Source organism: Saccopteryx bilineata, chromosome 7 (genome assembly GCF_036850765.1).
Source record: "Saccopteryx bilineata isolate mSacBil1 chromosome 7, mSacBil1_pri_phased_curated, whole genome shotgun sequence".
Taxonomy (NCBI): Eukaryota; Metazoa; Chordata; class Mammalia; order Chiroptera; family Emballonuridae; genus Saccopteryx; species Saccopteryx bilineata.
The window spans coordinates 11236929-11257652 of NC_089496.1; the positions used below are offsets into that span (position 1 = coordinate 11236929).

The 20724-nt window shown below is 38.5% G+C and overlaps 1 protein-coding gene across 2 annotated transcripts in view; it reads left to right on the top strand.

Moving 5' to 3' along the window:
- MAGI2 (membrane associated guanylate kinase, WW and PDZ domain containing 2) overlaps positions 1-20724 on the top strand; it is a 1730241-nt gene that overhangs the window by 468826 nt on the left and 1240691 nt on the right. For both annotated transcript variants that reach the window (XM_066240549.1, XM_066240550.1), the window contains exon 2: positions 11232-11348. In XM_066240549.1, coding sequence (XP_066096646.1) covers positions 11232-11348 — 117 coding nt within the window. The remainder of the gene's footprint in view (positions 1-11231; positions 11349-20724) is intronic.

A 20724-nucleotide genomic window follows, 5' to 3' on the forward strand; every position in this document is an offset into this window, starting at 1 on the left:
TACTGGTGCATACCAAGTTCAGACACTGCCTGTGTCTAGCCTGGAGCCACCTGCTGAGCTACAAGGTGGTCTGCAGATTGCTGCCACCCGTGCTGGGCTTGAGGGTGCCTAGAAGAGACTAAGTAGCAAACCAAAGCCAGCTGCCACTAGTGCCGGATTTAGGGCTACTTAGCATGAGGTTGGGGCACACTGAGGCCAAACACTCCTTGCTTGAGGTTTGTGAAACTTTGAGAGATTTTAGGCAAGTACGTCCACAGTATGTGAGAGAGGCCATATGTATGGAAAAGCCTCTGGTAGCAGCATGGGTGTGCCAGCAGTTTGGGAAAGGCAGGGTCTCAGGGAATCATCAAGGCAGAGCATCAGGCTGATGGAGACACAGACTTGTGTTGAGGGGATGCCTCTACACAGAAACAGTGGCACTTATGTCCACCAGCACTGATGACTGGAAGAAAGCTGTTCCTTCAGCCCTCACCTTAAAGCCAGACATTTTAGTTCCTCCCCTTTGTCCCTGTTGCCTTTCAAGCTGCTGCCCCAGCTCTCCAGCACTGTGTGAGTCCATCAGGGAGGAAGTCCATGCTCAGGCCCTTTACGGGGAACACCTGGGCTTCCAGCAGCCCTCCGTCTCACTCAGCCACAGTTCTCCTGCTGCTTTGCACCAGCAGGAGTTATGGGGACTTCTCTTCCCCACACTGCAATTCTGGGCCGGGGACTCTGGTGTGGGAGACTAGGAACCCTCCCTTCTCAGGGTGTCTAAGATGTTTTTTCTGGTTTCTTAATAGCCACAAGGTGGATGTTGAGCTGACTTGTTCCTCAACTCCTCCCCTCCTACCAATCTCAGCTAGCTTCTTCCATATACTCTTGGTCACAGAACTTCTGTTCAGCTGGTTTTCAGGTGGCTGTATTTTAGTTGTAAGTTTGTTTTGGTCACCAGAGGAGGTAAGTATGGCATTTACATAGTCCTCCATTTTGACCAAAGTCAAAACTTTCAGTAATCTAACTTTACTAGTCTGAACTACATATTTAATATTTTACATTAAAGAATTTGAATTAAAAATTAGTTCTCAAATGGTATTTCCTCTCACTATAAAACAAAATTGGCTGGCTTTAAGCTAAAGTCAAAAGAGTAAAACTTTTTTAATTTATTTTTTTCTTTTTTATTTATTCATTTTAGAGAGGAGAGGGAGAGACAGAGAGAGAGAGAGAGAGAGGAGAGACAGAGAGAGAGAAGGGGGAGGAGCTGGAAGCATCAACTCCCATATGTGCCTTGACCAGGCAAGCCCAGGGTTTTGAACTGGCGACCTCAGCATTTCCAGGTCGACGCTTTATCCACTGCGCCACCACAGGTCAGGCCAAAAGAGTAAAACTTTTAAGTCATCAAATATTATGATGACTACACATTGGAGAGGATTTTTATTTAAATTGGTGTTCTCTGTCAAACATATAGCCCATCTTTAGTAAATCATCCTTAAAAATGAGCCTTTTTTTCTAACAAATTATTTCAAATATTTTTATTATTACATTACAAAATTCATAACTACCATGTAGATCTTAGTAAAACAAAATTATTTTCAGATCAATGGATAGCTTATTTATTTATTTAGTGAGAGGAGGGAAGACAAACACACAGACTCCCACATGCACCCTCCTGGATCCATCTGATAAGCCCCTAGAGGGTGATGTTCTGCACATCTGAGGTGTTGCTACATTAGCAATGGAACCTTTATTTTAGTGCCTGAGGCTGAGGCCAAGGAGTCCTCCTCAGTGCCGTGATCATCTCGCTGGAACCAATCAAGCCATGGCTACTGGAAGGGAGCAGATTGGTTATTTTGTGCTGCAGTGGTGAGAGCAGTAAAACCTAGGTGAACAAGAACAATAAAGAAATCTTCCGGTGTCCTTCCTCCACCATCCTCCTCTAACGGCTATTTTCTTATCTCTCATTGCCCACCCCTTCTGCTTGCCTAACAACACACCCATGTGCGTGTGCACACAAACACACATCCGATTCCTAGATGGATGTATCTAACTGAGTTATATGAACCTAGATTTCTTCGGATATCTTAGGATACTGTCTAGGTTTTGTACATTTCAATTTCCCACTATTATCCCCTACCCTGTTTTTCCTACTGGGTCTATACTGTATGTCCCTATGTGTTGGGTAGAGATGATGTAAGATGCCTGGGGGCTTACCGAGTTTGCAGGGGAAAGGCATTTCAGATTTAGGGTAATTTTTGAGTAATAAAGTATTTGTAATAATATCAAGTAAATTTCAAAATGGTTTTGTGTTTGCTTCTAGAGTAGAAAATAGGGAAAGAGATTACAGTCCATTTTATAGTGAAATCAGACCAAATGGATAAAGGCAGTACAAAGTGAAGCAGCCAAGACTTCAAGATTAAAGGGCTATGCTCCTCCAGAAAAAGAGTTCGGGCTGAGTACAGCTCTACGAAGATTGGTGAGCAGGATGGTCGTTGTCCCCAGCACTGACACAGGAGCATAGAGAAGTTCTTCTCCCAACAGGCGCTCCTCCTCTGCTGGGCCCTAACCCATCCTTCCCCTGAGGGATCTTTGACGACATCAGCTAGAATCCCCGCACAATCTCAGAGCTAACACTGACCTATGAAAGAAGAGTTTGCATAGAACCTGTCTTCTTAACTTAGAACTTGAACCATCACCCCCTGCTCCTACCTCCCAGGAAGCATTGTAATACACAGAAATGTAAAACAACCTGTATTTTCAGCATACCATGAACAATGTTTTTCAGGTGCCTAATTAATTTTTAAAAACTTACAGGTGGGCCAAAGACAAAATTATATTATGACATATTATTTTTATGGAATAAAATCGTCCTGCATTCCAAATGTGTTTTTGGAATACATTCCTCATTGTTTGAAGTCATTTTGTAGCAGTTTAAATCAGGTGCCAAGAACTTTTATAACTTCATTACAACTGATTAATCATGATGCAGCACAATTTTAAGGGATGTTTTGTATTATCATTGTAAAGTGGGCTCAAAAACCAGTGGCTTTTTTGTTTGCTTGTTTTTATGTGGGGGGTTAAGTTAATTTGAGCAACGTGGTCTATATCATGATACTTTTCAGAATGAAGGTGGACCATCTATTGTACCAATCATCTGGTAGTTTTAAGTTGAAGCAGGTTAGCAAAAACTAAAATGAGAGAACTGACCTTGCTTTATAGTTCTCATAACACAAAATAATGCAACTGTTTACAAATACAACCCTTCTAATCACCAATTTTGTTTTTACAATAAGTATCAACTTTTTAAAATACAATTTTTTGTTCTTGTTGAATTGGGCACAGTTGCTTGTTAATATAAAATGAAATAAGCTTGAATATTCATTGTTTAAGAATCATTTACATGTTCACTTTTAGTTTTATAAACAAATGATTTTTAGGCATACCTCATATGAGCAGTTTATTTTATGCCTTTTATTTAAATTAACACAGGTAAATTCTTAAGTTAGATTTTTAAAGAATAACAATTGTGATATTTTTATCACTGCAATTTTTAATATTTAGGCTTAAACTTCGAAATACATTTTAAAAGGCAATAAACTAATTCCCTAAGTGAAAATAACTTTGTCTGCTGAATTATGTAAATATTTTGGACAATAGTTTCTCTCTTTGACCTTAGTGATTTTATGCAGAAAACTTAAGAGCTTTAAGGTTTATTAACCTTCAATGATTTTCAATCATTCATAACTAGCTTAATAGCTTGTTTTCTACCCTTTTGAACTCATTGTGGTATAATCTCAGGTTTTAAAGAAAATGGAATGAATGTGGGTCAGATTTCTTTTTGGCCACATATCTTTTTATTCTGCTATGCTGAATTTCTTGTGACATACTGCATTTTATAAATGATCCTCCATGTCCCTAACTGTCCCTCTCTGTCTCTTTCACAAAAAAACATAAATAAAGATCATCAAATGCTTAGGAGTTAAGTGAATCAAAGAAATAACAGAAAATAAATATTCTAGTTCAAGACTGGTAAATTAGTCATCTGAAGACATAGTTTGTTTCCGACTCTGTGCCCATTAGTTACATCATTTGATTTTGAAATTTCAAGAACTGCGTGTACAGTGCACAGCACAGCACCAGGCAGGTAGCAAGTACTCATCCCTCTCCAAGGGGGCCTGTCATCATAACCATACGAATAACTTTGTTACTTTGAGACCAAGGCTAACAATGAAAAATGAATTCAGTAATAATATCCCATCTGTGCAATAGTAGCGAAAAGAAAATAATTAACAGCCATTTTCAATATGAACTAGAGAATAGTATAAACTATTTACATTTACTTCTGTCATTTTCTCTGAAATCACAATTATTCTCTCTAGTTTTGAATCTCCTAATGATCTGCAATGGTTTAATATATTTTGTTGTCTCTTTTATTATTGAATTTCTTGTAGAAAATATGTGATACTACTAAAATTTTGAAGAAAAGCAACGTACAAAGATATTAAAGCATGATCAAAGAATTGGCTATGCTTTCTAATAAGTAAAATATAAATGGGAAACCAGTTTTCATATATCTTAATGTTTCCAGCTATCGAAAAGCAATTAAACAAGCAAGGTATCTGAAGTAAGTTACCATAGGTCTTATATGTGTGCTTTTATTTAAAATTATTATTAAAATTATTTGGGGAAGCACAATTTTCCTGGCTCATAATTTATCAAATGACTGACTAGTATGGACCCGATGCATCCAGTGCTTTGGTGCAGTACTCTAGCTACCTGAAAATGAGCTGGGTTTCTAGTTCACAAAAAGCCAAAGACACAATTTCACACCTAAAAGGGATGAAGACTGTTGAGGCAGACTGGATTAGATATGTCTGTCACCTGTTTTGTGAACTGTAGAATATAGATTATAACAAGATTAATCAACTTGTCTGTGATTTATTTTTTCATTTTTCAGGTGAGCCAAGCAAACACTATTTTTGAAAAAGGGACTTAGCAACATAACCTCATAGTGCTTTTCTGCTAACAATTCCTCTACTTCCCAGCATCCAAGAAACCAAAATAAAATAAATTGGCTATTACTGATGGGCATATCTTAAGGCATATGGATAGATCCTTCCCTTTTTCTAATCCCTTACCGACTGTTTTGCTTGGTTATTGTAATAGTTATTTGGCAAAGCTAGTATGAAATCAATTTTTTGTCGATAATCTTAGCTTCTGGGACAATTCAGAAAATAAACAAAAAAATATCAAAGGAAGTTATCCATGGCTTTAATTCTTATGAGCTATAACTAACTTTTAGGACTATAATTATAATTAACTAATAAAATAATTTGATTGTCTAATTACCAAAATCAAATTCCCCAATAAAATGCACTTGGTAAGTTTTATATATGGAAGAAGGTATTTATATATAGCAAGGACCTTATTAGATCTACACCTACTGTCATGAACTGTTCATGGCTCCTCCAAAAGTTATATGTTGAAACCCTAACCCCTAATGTGATGGCACTAGGAGGTGGGGCCTTGGGAAAGTGGTTAGGTCATAAGCTTCACTCTTATGAATGGGATCTATCCCCTTATAAACAGAAACACTAGAGAGATGATTTATCTTCCAAACACGTGAGGATACAAGAAGATGGCCATCTGCAAACCCTCAAGAGTGACTCACCACACACCCAGTCTGCCAGCCCCTTGATTTGGGACTTCTCAGTGTCCAGAACTGTGAGAAATAAATATTTGTTGTATAAGCCATCTAGTCTAATGTTTTTCTTGTACTTGGCTAAGTAAGGACAGGGAAGATTGGCTAAAATCCTAGCCACATTTATACAGACTAAAAGAGATATAGCTACTTGGAGAAGGAAATCAGGGTGCTGTGGCCAAAGGAATGCAGTATGAGATAAAGCAGAAATGTGGATACAAAATTAAAGCACAGACAAACAAACAAAAAATCAAATGTCCAGTTCAGCTACTTGTTGAGTATGAATGAGAAAAGAACTGAGGTAAAGGATGAAAAAGTAAAAATAAAAAAGGTCAACTGAATGTTAGAGTAGCCTAATTCGGCTGAAGCACATGGTAAATAACTTACATCAGAAATAGCCAGACTTTGGCTTGCTGATTATCTCTACATCCCTCTTCCCACACACCCCATGCCATCATAATTAATCAACTGTTCTCCCAGTTTACATTAAATGTATAAGGTATATGTCAATTTGCTGTTGGAAGAAAAAGTTTAAGCCAATGTTTATGTCCATAGATGAGGGTTAGGACTTCTTTTGCCAACTACTAGTAATCAGACTCTTGGTTCAAACATTATAGAACCTGATATATTTGTTCCCCAATCTTAGGGAGACTGTCTCACTTTAATGACAAGGCTAAGACTATCAAGTTTTCAAAAGGAATATGCTATGGAGATTTTGTTCATCTGATCCAAGCAGCATTTTCTTTCTTTCCTTCCTCGAAAGGCCATTCAAATAGTGGAGGGGAAAAAGTAGGTCTACTGCAGACATTTTATGAAAACTATTAAAAGTGTAAAGATGGAGGCCCTGGCCAGTTGGCTCAGTGGTAGAGTGTCTGCCTGGCGTGCAGAAGTTCCGGGTTCGATTCCCGGCCAGGGCACATAGGAGAAGTGCCCATCTGCTTCTCCACCCCTCCCCCTCTCCTTCCTCTCTGTTTCTCTCTTCCCCTCCCGCAGCCAAGGCTCCATTGGAGCAAAGATGGCCAGGGCGCTGGGGATGGCTCCTCGGCCTCTGCCTCAGGCGCTAGAGTGGCTTTGGTCACAACAGAGCAACGCCCCAGATGGGCAGAGCATCACCCCCTGGTGGGCATGCCAGGTCGATCCTGGTCGGGCGCATGCGGGAGTCTGTCTGACTGCCTCCCCGTTTCCAACTTCAGAAAAATACCAAAAAAATAAATAAAAGTGTAAAGATGTACATCATTTTCAAGTGGTAACATATAGATATTTTTCCCAGATAATTCATGGAAGACGATTCCTTATGCTTTCCATACCCCCCCCCCAGTCTTTGCTTTGAAGCCAGTGACAAATAATTTTAATGAGTTTTCTTTTCCTAGTTTGCAATATGTAGAATTTGAAGTAAGGTCTCTCTTAAGGGTTCTTCTTAAGCTATACTTTGATGTCAGGTTGAAAGCTTATTCGTGCTCATGCTGAGAAAGGATTTGACTGCTTTGGACTATGAAGTTTGGTCCTCAGATGATTGATGTTATTTAGAAGCAGAATCATAGGATTCAAATTCTTCCAAGGACTCTCATTGATAAATATGTTATCTGAAAAGGTGTTATATCTTTTAATCTATTGTTTTCTATTGTAAAATAAAGAAAATAAAAAATCTTTACCAATAAATGAAATAATTCAATAACTATTAAAAAATAATAGTAAGGAAAAGCCATTGAATTTTGTTGAAGAGATGAGTTCAGCAGATCAGGGACAGTGTACTTAACCATACTATGCTTGACAGAAGGACTCATGTGGACATCCTGTAAGAGACCAAATCTAGGTATCAGTAACAAATGATGAAACAGAAATTCTACAGGCAAGCAATAACAATGAAACCAAAAAATATAACTATGGCAAGTAAGGAAGAAGATTATTCATTTTAATAATAGATAGCATTTATTGAACACTATATGCAATTATTTTATTTTTAGCTTACTTTAAAATGTTAATTTATATAACGAAAATCAGCTATTTTTAAGACCCAGGCACTATTTTTTAGCTCAGCCATGCCCACTGTTTGTTGCTTAAATTTTCTTTAAATTAAATTTATAATTAAGAAAAAAATTCTTTAAATGAATGTATATACATATTATATATACATATGTAAAACATTTTTATACACACAAATCTTTTGGGATCATATATAGTTGCAAATGACAGAAATTACCATTGTTTTAGAAAGTGACAATACATTTTTTCTCATATAACAAGAAATCTTAAGGTAGGTAGTTGCTGAGATTATTTTAGTTGCTTAGTGAAACCATCAGGGAACCAGGCTGTTTCTAACTTCAGCTTTAATATCCTTAGTATGTTGGATTTTTTCCTTGTGCAAGCCATTTAATGGTCGAAACATGGAAAATATATCTCATATCAAGTCTAGTTCAACTCCTTCCTTCTGTGTTGGGTCTTATTGGCTAGAATAGAGCTATTAGAAGCTGTAAGGGCATCTAGGAAAGTGGGAGCTAGATGGCATAACTGCTTCAGACCAGGGTGATCATGTCCTGGGACTGAAAACAGAGCATGGTTCTTTATATAGAAAAATAGAGGAAAGAACATTGAGTGGGCAACTAGCAGAATATGCAATAATAAGGATAGTGGGTAAATAAAATAGACTTACTTGAAAGATGCTGTCATAATTGTGATGGATGATAAAGTACAGTGTGTCCGTAAAGTCATGGTGCACTTTTGACCAGTCACAGGAAAGCAACAAAAGACGATAGAAATGTGAAATCTGCACCAAATAAAAGGAAAACTCTCCCAGTTTCATACCTATTCAGTGCAGTTGGATGTGGGCTCATGCACAGATTTTTTAGGGCTCCTAATGTAGCTATTCTGTATAGCCTCTACAGACTCGTCACTGACTGATGGCCTACCAGAACGGGGTTTCTCCTTCAACTGCTTATCCCACCGAGTAATGTTATTCCTATGTGGTGGTACTTTGTTATAAACGCGCCAATATTCACGTTGCACTTTGGTCATGGATTTGAATTTAGTGAGCCACAGAACACACTGAACTTTCCTCTGTACTGTCCACATCTCAACTGGCATGGCCGTGGACTGCTCCGCTGTATACATGGTGTTACCTCATCATCTGCGCATGCGCACATGCTGCCACATCATCTTACAGAAACTGGGAGGGTTTTCCTTTTATTTGGTGCAGATTTCACATTTCTATCGTCTTTTGTTGCTTTCCTGTGACTGGTCAAAAGTGCACCATGACTTTACGGACACACTGTATTTGTGAATATGAGGCAGGATGAATCTTCCCAAAACAAATGCAATAATTGTAACATTCATTTTAATTAATTAAAGAAATTTTATATTAATTTCAGAAACTTCAGCAGGTTTTTTCATGGAAAGAAAAGATGTTGACATAGTAATATCAATAGAATAAAAGAAAAAATATGTTAAAGTCATAATAGCCTTTTTGGTTGTTTTCTTATGTACACAAAGTTTGAGAAGATTAATATAGTATATTTGTAGTAGCAGAAATGATTTTAAACTGATAATACACATATTTTCAGGAGACAAGAATCATCCTGGATTATATATATGAGATTATCTGTGTTATATACATTAGGTGAGTGACTCTATATATTTTAGTTTAGTGGATAGATTACATCTGTTGTTCCATAGTTAGCATATTCTTGGGCTGTCAGAAAGTATCTCATCACTTGATATGTCCCACATCTCAAATGGGAAGAAAAAGAGAGGAAAGATGGCATGCAGGTGCTGAAGGACCTGTAGACTTATAACTTGGCAGAAACGACAGCTGAGAACAGTCAGGCATGATGCTTGCTCCATTGCTATAGTGAATTAGCATTCAGAATAGGCATGATTGGCTGAACAGAAAGATCAAGGAAGATAAGCAGAATTTCAGGATTTCAGTTATTAACTATTTCATTGTGATATCATGAATCCAAACATGGAAAGGCAAGGCATCTGAAGATTTAAATAAAAGGTAATGGTTGATATGAGTGAAGGTACTTTTGAGTAACTTCTATGTCTGACTGCTCTGCATTTTGACTGAAGAAAATGGTTTTGAATTTAAGAAGTGTAAGTGCAAGCATTCTGAATGTAATATTTATGTACACACAATAAACAATATGTTTTCCTTTGATGTCATTTGTTTTCTACTATTATATGATCTTGGGTAGAAAAAATAGATTAACACTGCTGAAATATGTGAAAAATATTGTTTGGAGAGTAAGGATTTTGATAGTCAATTCAGTTAAAAATACTATTTTTTATGGCATGTTACTGAGGCTGTGCCAGCAGATTAGGAGGCAACTGGAACAATGGATTTGGAAACTTCAGAACTGTAGCGATGTTTGCAAACGTATTAACCACTATTTGAGTAAAAGGTGTTAGTGGAGTATATATGCACAACTACTTAATGCTATTTTATGAGGTCATAGGGGTGCAAATCGACTGGTGAACTGTAATTTCAAAATTCAAAAGGATTTGAAAATAATATGATTATTGTGACTAGCTTTCCTATTTCTTCCGTCATTAACTCTTTGTCTTTTCTCAATTACCCTAGTATGCTTGAAACATAAAGGTTTTAGTAATTCTTGTATTTTTATAGATATATTTATAATTCATTTTTTCAAGAATAAGAATTAAAAGAGCCTTAAATAAATCTACATAATTTAATACAATTATCTTAAAAAATTTATCTTTAAGTTAATATTGGATAAATCTACAACATTGGCTTTCTCACCTATAGCCCAACTTATTTTTCTTTGGATTATAATGACACATAGACTAAAAATTATTTCTAAAATAATAATAAAAATAAAATTAATAATAAAAATACAATAATAAAAATTATAAATTTTATTTTATTATACTAAGAAATAGTTAAATTATTTAAAATATTGAATTCTAGTTATAAGTATCTGTATGTGTTTATAGAACAGAAAAATTACTTTGATTTTTTAAAGGGAATAAAACATAAATATTTTTATAATGTTTTTTTTTAACTTTTTATATTACTGTACTTATCTAAGTCCATACTAACATTAAATAACAAAAATATTTTTAAACCTTGAAGACAGTCTAAGTGAAATAAGCCAGCCACAAAAGGGCAAATCTTACATGATTGCACTTACAGGAAGAGATACCTAGAGTCGTCGCTTTCCTGGAGATGGAAGATGAGTGTGGTGTCTGCCAGGGCCTGGAGGAAAGGGAAATGCGAAATAGAAAGAACATCTAGTTAGCCATTCGGTGAGATACACTATGACATTTTATTATGAGCTCAGGAATAATACTACCTTCGCCTTCAATCCAAATGAAAAATAAATTAAAGAATGCATGTACAACACTGAGAACAGACCTGATAGGCAATTATGATCTCAGTAAATGTTATATTTTATTATTACGGCAGTTAAATGTTTCAGGTGTTAAAAGAGCAATTTGAAATATATTGTTTAAATAGGTTCATAAAATATGTATGACAGAATTAAATTACATATTTAAAATAGTTTCCAACATTCTTTATTAAGAGTCTCTATTATTCTAGGAGGAATTGTTGATAAGGATCTCCGTCACTACCTCAACTTACGATTTCAGAAGGGTTCTGTGGACCACGAACTGCAGCAAATCATTCGTGACAACCTCTACCTCCGCACGGTGCCATGTGAGTACAACATGCAATATTATTTACTATGTTAACAGATAAGTGTTCGGACAGACATTTGTACCTTAAAAGAAAAGGTAAATCACACCGATTTTTTATGGTGGGCATTTGAAACAGAAACTGATTTGAGAAAGGGAAGTTGTAAATGCAAAAGCTTGTAACTATAGTTGTGTGATCTGTGATGAAGGTGTAGCCAGAAGAGACTTATGATTTTCAAGCTCTAACACCTAACTAACTTCTTCAGTTAATATTAAGGAATATGAATTCTTGTTCAGGATGTTGGTGATTCAGAATGAGTCATGATTTGGGTAGAACTCCACACTTGGAACAGAGAAATCCAAATTTAATTTATTAACTGAAATAGCTATTTTGTGAATAGATTCTACACAGTAACTTCCAGCCTCACCTCAGGATTGCAGCTGGGGAGTCTCATAAGGGGAAAGGAAATTACGCATTAGAAAGGAAAGTGAACGTGTCCTGTAACTCTTAGAAAAGTGGTGATGTTGAATGTTGGATACAAATTTCTTATGTGAAACATATAGAAATCCCCCAAAATCCCTGATTATGAACATGTGCAACCTCACAAGAGAGGAATTGACAAAATGATAACATTCACAAATGAAGTTCTTAATACCTGCGTTAATTCAGTTCAGAATTTTCAACAACTTTATGGCAATGCAGGGATTTCTCAAGGCAGGTGCTCGATCTTAGATAGACATCAACATCTACTTTTTCAAGGTAGAGTACATGATCTTCAGACACTTCTCATCTCCAGAAACTTTGGTTCATGAGTGTTGTGTATTCCTTTTGTTTGTTCTGCTCTAAACTTTAATAAACTCAAACTATAGGTTCTGAAAGGTTGATATTAAAAAAAAAACTTGGCTAAATTAAACAAATAAGCAAATATGTATACACATTTTTTATTTCTGGGATAGAATGGTCAGAACTATGTGAAATGTATAGATTATGGAAAATTATACTGAAATTCTGATAATAAACAGAGAAGTGAAATGAATAATTCAGCATCCAACCATTTTTGCCTACACACAACTTGGAAAGATGGACTATTGCCATCGTTAGCACCGACTGTTCATTAAAATAGATATGTCAGGGCAGCACTATCAGATACTCCTAAATGAGAATTTTGTTGATTGACATCTTGTCAGTCCAAACGTTATCTCTGTCAGTGTATATTAGTTAAGTGAATAGCTTTTGGACTCTTGCTTTAAAACTAGAAGTTGAGAAAAGTGCATTCTTAAATTTGTAAATCTGACATTAGAATGATGGGCAGAGGAAGATGGATTAAAGTAAGTGACTGAACTATTTATAAGGTAACGAATGGACTCATTTTCAAAGCTGTGATGTTGTCAGCGCACCCGTGTAAATTTATCTTTTGTGACATGAAAGGAAGCAGATTCAAAATACCAAATAAAGAATCTGGGCACTTTATTATGTTTAAAAGCTGAGGGAAATAGATAAGAGGCTGGCATTCAGGAACACTTGTAGTCCTTGCTCAGGCAATGACATACTCTTAATTAAGTATGAAAATAATAGAAGTAATTCTGCATTAGTTAATTAACTTCTTAAATATGTCATCTCTCTTTAAAGGTCCAAAGTAATACTATGAAGGAAAAATAAATGTAAGAATAAAATAACAGGCTTATATGAGTAAACATAGTTTCTTGATGTGATTTCAGTACAAGGTCATAAAATCAATTAGAAATCCTTGAACAGCTCCTATAACGGACTGTTCTATAATGCTTAGAAACTCAATGAATCTGAATATTATACTTATACAATTAATTTTTTAAAATTGTAGGCACCACATTGTAGTATATGACAGTAATGCCATTCACTAACAATGCTCTTAACTTGGCATAAAGGTAATATATATATATATTATATATCTAAATATATATATACATCTAATATATATTATATGTATCTACATTAGAGATGATATATATATCTAAGTTAGAGATGATTCTAATTTATATTGACTATAAACACTTTTACACTGATAAATTGGATCTAGACAATCCACTGTCTTCACTCAGTATACCTTTTAATGAAATGTTCAGATATTTTCAGACTGTGCAGCAAAAATGTATCGGTAGTGTGAAAAATCCTACTATTGTTTAGCAACTTAAAAGTGCATTCAGAGTTACCTATTGGTCTTGAGTATAAACTGACATTTCTCATATATTTTCTTTTGTCCAAAAAATTCTCATTGATTGTCATGGACCCGGTACCATAAAAGGATGAGGTATTACTGAAGAGAATGTCACTGCTCTTATGAATATATAAATTAATATGTAAACCTCTGTTCAGTCTATTAATGGCACCAAGAGTAAGTCCTGGATAACACTATGGAAACAAAACTATCATCAACTTGTTACTATATGAGGATGGTTTAACATTTTTAAAAAGGAAGAACCCAATGAGTAATTCAGTTCACTATCACCACCAGCTACAACAAAGAAGAAAGAAGCAAACAAAGTCTTAGGGCTCAATTTCCTTGGTGTCAATTATGTTAGAAGCAGTTCTGGGTTACACTCCAGAGGCTCCCTCCTCTTACACATAGCATATACACTCAGTCTAGGTGTAGAGAGTCTGGGTGACGCTCCAGAGGCCCCCTCCCCTTACACACAGCACATGCACTCAGTCTAGGTGTAGACAGTCTGGGTGACGCTCCAGAGGCTCCCACCCCTTACACACAGCACATGCACCCAGTCTAGGTGTAGACAGTCTGGGTGACGCTCCAGAGGCTCCCTCCCCTTACACACAGCACATGCACTCAGTCTAGGTGTAGACAGTCTGGGTGATGCTCCGGAGGCCCCCTCCCCTTACACACAGCATATACACTCAGTCTAGGTGTAGACAGTCTGGGTGATGCTCCAGAGGCCCCCTCCCCTTACACACAGCATATACACTCAGTCTAGGTGTAGACAGTCTGGGTGACGCTCCAGAGGCCCCCTCCCCTTACACACAGCACATGCACTCAGTCTAGGTGTAAACAGTCTGGGTGACGCTCCAGAGGCCCCCTCCCCTTACACACAGCACATGCACCCAGTCCAGGTGTAGACAGTCTGGGTGACGCTCCAGAGGCCCCCTCCCCTTACACACAGCACATGCACTCAGTCTAGGTGTAGACAGTCTGGGTGACGCTCCAGAGGCTCCCTCCCCTTACACACAGCACATGCACTCAGTCTAGGTGTAGACAGTCTGGGTGATGCTCCAGAGGCCCCCTCCCCTTACACACAGCATATACACTCAGTCTAGGTGTAGACAGTCTGGGTGATGCTCCAGAGGCCCCCTCCCCTTACACACAGCATATACACTCAGTCTAGGTGTAGACACTCTGGGTGACGCTCCAGAGGCTCCTGCCGCTTACACAGAGCATATACACTCAGTCTAGGTGTAGACAGTCTGGGTGACGCTCCAGAGGCCCCCTCCCCTTACACACAGCACATGCACTCAGTCTAGGTGGAGACAGTCTGGGTGACGCTCCAGAGGCCCCCTCCCCTTACATACAGCATATACACTCAGTCTAGGTGGAGACAGTCTGGGTGATGCTCCAGAGGCCCCCTCCCCTTACAGACAGACATGCGCTCAGTCCAGGTGTAGACAGTCTGGGTGACGCTCCAGAGGCTCCCTCCTCTTACACACAGCACATGCACTCAGTCTAGGTGTAGACAGTCTGGGTGACGCTCCAGAGGCTCCCACCACTTACACACAGCATATACACTCAGTCTAGGTGTAGACAGTCTGGGTGACGCTCCAGAGGCTCCCTCCCCTTACACACAGCACATGCACTCAGTCTAGGTGTAGACAGTCTGGGTGACGCTCCAGAGGCTCCCTCCTCTTACACACAGCACATGCACTCAGTCTAGGTGTAGACAGTCTGGGTGACGCTCCAGAGACCCCCACCCCTTACACACAGCACATGCACTCAGTCCAGGTGTAGACAGTCTGGGTGACGCTCCAGAGGCTCCCTCCCCTTACACACAGCACATGCACTCAGTCTAGGTGTAGACAGTCTGGGTGACGCTCCAGAGGCTCCCTCCCCTTACACACAGCACATGCACCCAGTCTAGGTATAGACAGTCTGGGTGACGCTCCAGAGGCCCCCACCCCTTACACACAGCACATGCACTCAGTCCAGGTGTAGACAGTCTGGGTGACGCTCCAGAGGCTCCCACCGCTTACACACAGCATATACACTCAGTCTAGGTGTAGACAGTCTGGGTGACGCTCCAGAGGCCCCCACCCCTTACACACAGCACATGCACTCAGTCCAGGTGTAGACAGTCTGGGTGACGCTCCAGAGGCTCCCTCCCCTTACACACAGCACATGCACCCAGTCTAGGTATAGACAGTCTGGGTGACGCTCCAGAGGCCCCCACCCCTTACACACAGCACATGCACTCAGTCCAGGTGTAGACAGTCTGGGTGACGCTCCAGAGGCCCCCACCGCTTACACACAGCATATACACTCAGTCCAGGTGTAGACAGTCTGGGTGACGCTCCAGAGGCTCCCTCCTCTTACACACAGCATATACACTCAGTCTAGGTGTAGACAGTCTGGGTGACGCTCCAGAGGCTCCCTCCTCTTACACACAGCATATACACTCAGTCTAGGTGTAGACAGTCTGGGTGACGCTCCAGAGGCTCCCTCCTCTTACACACAGCATATACACTCAGTCTAGGTGTAGACAGTCTGGGTGATGCTCCAGAGGCCCCCTCCCCTTACACACAGCACATGTGCTCAGTCCAGGTGTAGACAGTCTGGGTGACGCTCCAGAGGCTCCCACCCCTTACACACAGCACATGCGCTCAGTCCAGGTGTAGACAGTCTGGGTGATGCTCCAGAGGCCCCCTCCCCTTACACACAGCACATGCACCCAGTCTAGGTGTAGACAGTCTGGGTGACGCTCCAGAGGCCCCCTCCCCTTACACACAGCACATGCACTCAGTCTAGGTGTAGACAGTCTGGGTGATGCTCCAGAGGCCCCCTCCCCTTACACACAGCACATGCACTCAGTCTAGGTGTAGACAGTCTGGGTGATGCTCCAGAGGCCCCCTCCCCTTACACACAGCACATGCACCCAGTCCAGGTGTAGACAGTCTGGGTGATGCTCCAGAGGCCCCCTCCCCTTACACACAGCACATGCACTCAGTCCAGGTGTAGACAGTCTGGGTGACGCTCCAGAGGCTCCCACCCCTTACACACAGCACATGCACTCAGTCTAGGTGTAGACAGTCTGGGTGACGCTCCAGAGGCCCCCTCCCCTTACACACAGCACATGCACTCAGTCTAGATGTAGACAGTTGGTTCTTCTACCCTTTCCTGAAGGAGGTCTGGGCCTGGCTGCTGGCTGATTGGATTTTCTTTTCTTTTTTAATTTTTCCATTGATTTCAAAGGGAGAGACAGAGAGAGAGAGAGAGAGAGAGAGAGAGAGAGAGAGAGAGAAAGGAATGGAGGGAGAGACAGAGAAAGAGAAGCATTGATTCATTGTTCCACTTCGTTGTTCCATTTAGTTGTGCATTCACTGGTTACTTCTTGTATTTGCCCTAACTGGGGTCGAAACCAGGACTTCGGCGTGGCACACCAGGATTCTCTATCCACTGAGCAACCCAGCCAGGGCCTGGCTGATTTCTAATCTAAATGTTGGAGGGAGGTGGACAAGTCAGGTTTCTACTAGGCCTTAACTATATAATAATATAAAATTGTATTAATCTGTTCCCTGCTCATAACAAGGTTTGACTGTATTAAGCCATTTACTTGTTTCCCTAGAACATTATCTCAAACCTAATTCTCTCAAATCATATTTTTAAAACTGTGTCTGTAGCCCTGGCCGGTTGGCTCAATGGTAGAGCGTTGGCCTGGCGTGCAAGGGATCCCAGGTTCGATTCCCGGCCAGGGCACACAGGAGAAGCGCCCATCTGCTTCTCCACCTCTCCCCCTCTCCTTCCTCTCTGTCTCTCTTTTCCCCACTCGCAGCAAGGCTCCATTGGAGCAAAGATGGCCCGGGCCTGGGCGCTGGGGATAGCTCCTTGGCCTCTGCCCCAGGCGCTAGAGTGACTCTGGTCGCAACAGAGCAACCCCCCCAGAGGGGCAGAGCATCGCCCCCTGGTGGGCGTGCCGGGTGGATCCCGGTCGGGCGCATGCGGGAGTCTGTCTGACTGCCTCTCCCCGTTTCCAGCTTCGGAAAAATAAAAAAAAATTAAAAAAAAAAAAATCTGTGTCTGTAGACACGGAAGGCAACTTGGCCACAGAGACAGGATTGTTGGACAGAGCGAGCAGGGGTGCACACACACTCGCACACTCACATAGAGGCCCTCATGGCATTGGTTCCTCATCCTTTCAACTTGAGTCGTGGAGAGAAAACACTTTGGAACTGGGTCTTGATCATTTCTGTAGATGAGCCAGTTGCATGATTTATATTCATGAAAGGCCTAAGTTTGTAGCTAAATGTGTGCCTTTCAATTGCTAACTGTGTAATTTATGGGGATATAAAAACTCTTAAGGAGATCCTGATGTTCTGAGGTGAAAGTTATTATTTTTTAAATAAATACTGTAAATGAATTTTTCTACTATTAGATTTCAGGCTTATAGAATGTTTAGCTAACAGAACTTCAGGGAAAATGAGGAAATAATAATTAGACAAAACTTTTGTAAACTGGATTGTGATAAAAAAAAAAACTACCCAGAAAAATATATATGGATAAAATATGGATAAAGAAATCAAAAAGGATTATAATATTCATCAAATGGGATTTCAGTTACTTTGACAGTTCTCAAAAGACAACATAAGTACTGTTAGCAGCACTTTAGAGTTTATATGGGATTGTGTTATCATAGTATGTGAGGTGCACATGGTTAAGGCAGCATGCATGTATTGTCCTTGCATAATATAAATTCAAAAGTATATAAAGGAAATAAATGGGTTTGATACAGGATACTGTTTTATTAATTTCCAAATGTTTAAAGAGTAAAAATGGAGTTTACTTTGATTTTCATATTTTACTGAACATTATGATTACATATAGTTAAGTCTTGAATTTAATCAACTTTGAATAAATTGAATATGCTTCTTAAATATGAGAAAAAAATAAACATTTTTATTTATTTATGAAGTTCTGTTCCTTTCTATCCTTAAAACTTATTGAAAATACAAATTAATTTTTGAAGCAGGTATGAGAACAATAAATATGTTAGATACTATATTTCCATTATACTCGATGACATGTGGAAGGACTTCGGGGACCAGTTTTTAAAGTTTCAAAATAAAATGGAATGTAGTTAAATTTAAATTTCTCTTCCAAGATTATAACTTGTCATTTAGAGAGATGGTTTTATCGAGGAATATTTTAAATTATTTTGAAGACAAAAGAAATTCTGATATATAGCAAATAAAAGACAAAAAAGCATAAAACTATTCTATGATGTGTGAATAAAATGAAAAACATAGATTTAAGATATGAAAGAAATTTTATGAAAGAGCTGATTGAGAGGTAACTCACAATGATCTTTCACATGTTTGATAACTTTAAGTTAGTATAACTCTGCTATGTTAAAAAGAAACATTCTCAAGAATAAAATTGTAGGTTTTCTAATATATTTTTTAAAGTTTTCTGTTATGCTAAATATTTTTATGAAGAAACAAATAGAAGCAGGAAAGTTATAGGAACTGTCTCCTTTTAAGATGAGTAGTTATTAAAAAATAAAAAATAAGCAGTTAACAACACACCAAAGGGAACAGCTATGCAAGAGGTCAATGTTGCTTTTTCCTGATTATATACTCCCATATAGGACAATGGTCAGAGAGGGTTATTGAAGAGGATCTAGTGACTACATATGTATTAAAAAGTAGAACTTTGCATGGGGGAAAATAATTTTAATGTTTAAGCAAAAATCATCAGTACATTTAAACCTTACAAAAATATGCAATGTTCAATAAGGCAATATTTTTATGTGGATATGAATGAATCTTTCCAATTACTTGTAATGTTAATCACAAATGTACATTTCTAAGCATGTGGAACGTAGGGAGAGTGACATAAACTTGTAATTATACTGCCAAAAAATTATCTTTCTTCAATGAATGAAATTCTCTGAGTTAAAAGTGATCAAGAATATGATTAAATACTCAGAATATCTTTAAGCAACACAGGCCTATGTGCTGAGATATGCAGGCGTAGGAATACAGAGAACAAGTCTGACTGAGTTTTTTTAAAAATTTTTTATTTATTCATATTAGAGAGGAGAGGGAGAGACAGAGAGAGAGAAGGTGGGGGGAGAGGAGCTGGAAGCATCAACTCCCATATGTGCCTTGACCAGGCAAGCCCAGGGTTTCGAACTGGTGACCTCAGCATTTCCAGGTCGACACTTTATCCACTGTGCCACCACAGGTCAGGCCCTGACTGAGTTTTAAAACAACAACTGTATGCTGACATCTGTGTTAGCCTTAACCTTATTGCCTCAAGTAAAAATCATCAGTCTTAAAGCTCTTTTTTAAAGTTTCTTTTAGAATGTGAATCCTGGTTTTCACAATTCTTTTAGAATCAAGGTAAAATTTTTTTGTTCATTAAAAACTAAATCAATTTTTGTTCTTTAAAAATTAAATCAATTTTTTTTTTTAAAATTCCCTTATTATATGTGATTTTGAGTGTAGACAATAGAGGTATTAGGGAATAAGTATATTATCAGCATTGTGGGCCAAAGAAGAAGAAAATCTATAAACAAATAAAACTAAATTTCTTCAGAAATTTATAAAAAATTCTGAAAAGCTAGACCAAAATAAAAAATTTAAAAACTTCTGAGCAGTAGCAAATACTTGCAAGGATTTTACCCATTTACTCATTCATCTGCTTACCTGGTATATTTTATTAAAAATATGTTGTTACTATATAGAAATCTGTGTTAGGTTTACCCACCCCTCTTATCATGGAGACTATTAAGATCTATATAGTTTCATGTCTAATATGTGAAAGTACAATAAATGCATTTTTCTTTTCATTGAACAAAATGAATATATCTCAGTCAGTTAGTAACATTTATTAGTTTGGTTGACAGAGTACTCTAGAAAATAACTAGTCTTAAAATGTCACTTAAAATAGAAAGGCAAGGTGCATTAGAAGTGAGTGTATTGATTTAACCATTTGACACCACAGGGCACTGGTCTTAGTTTAGAGGAACATATCTAGCACAAAAGAAAAGCAATAAGCACCAACAGCGAACAACCTTACTGATCTTTCAAACAACATAAAATTGCCTTTGTCTTGACTTGACTAGCTTTTTTTGTAGCTGTGACCCAATCTTTCTCTTGACCTTTCCCTTTTGGTTTGTTTTTCCCTTTTTCCTCTTCATCT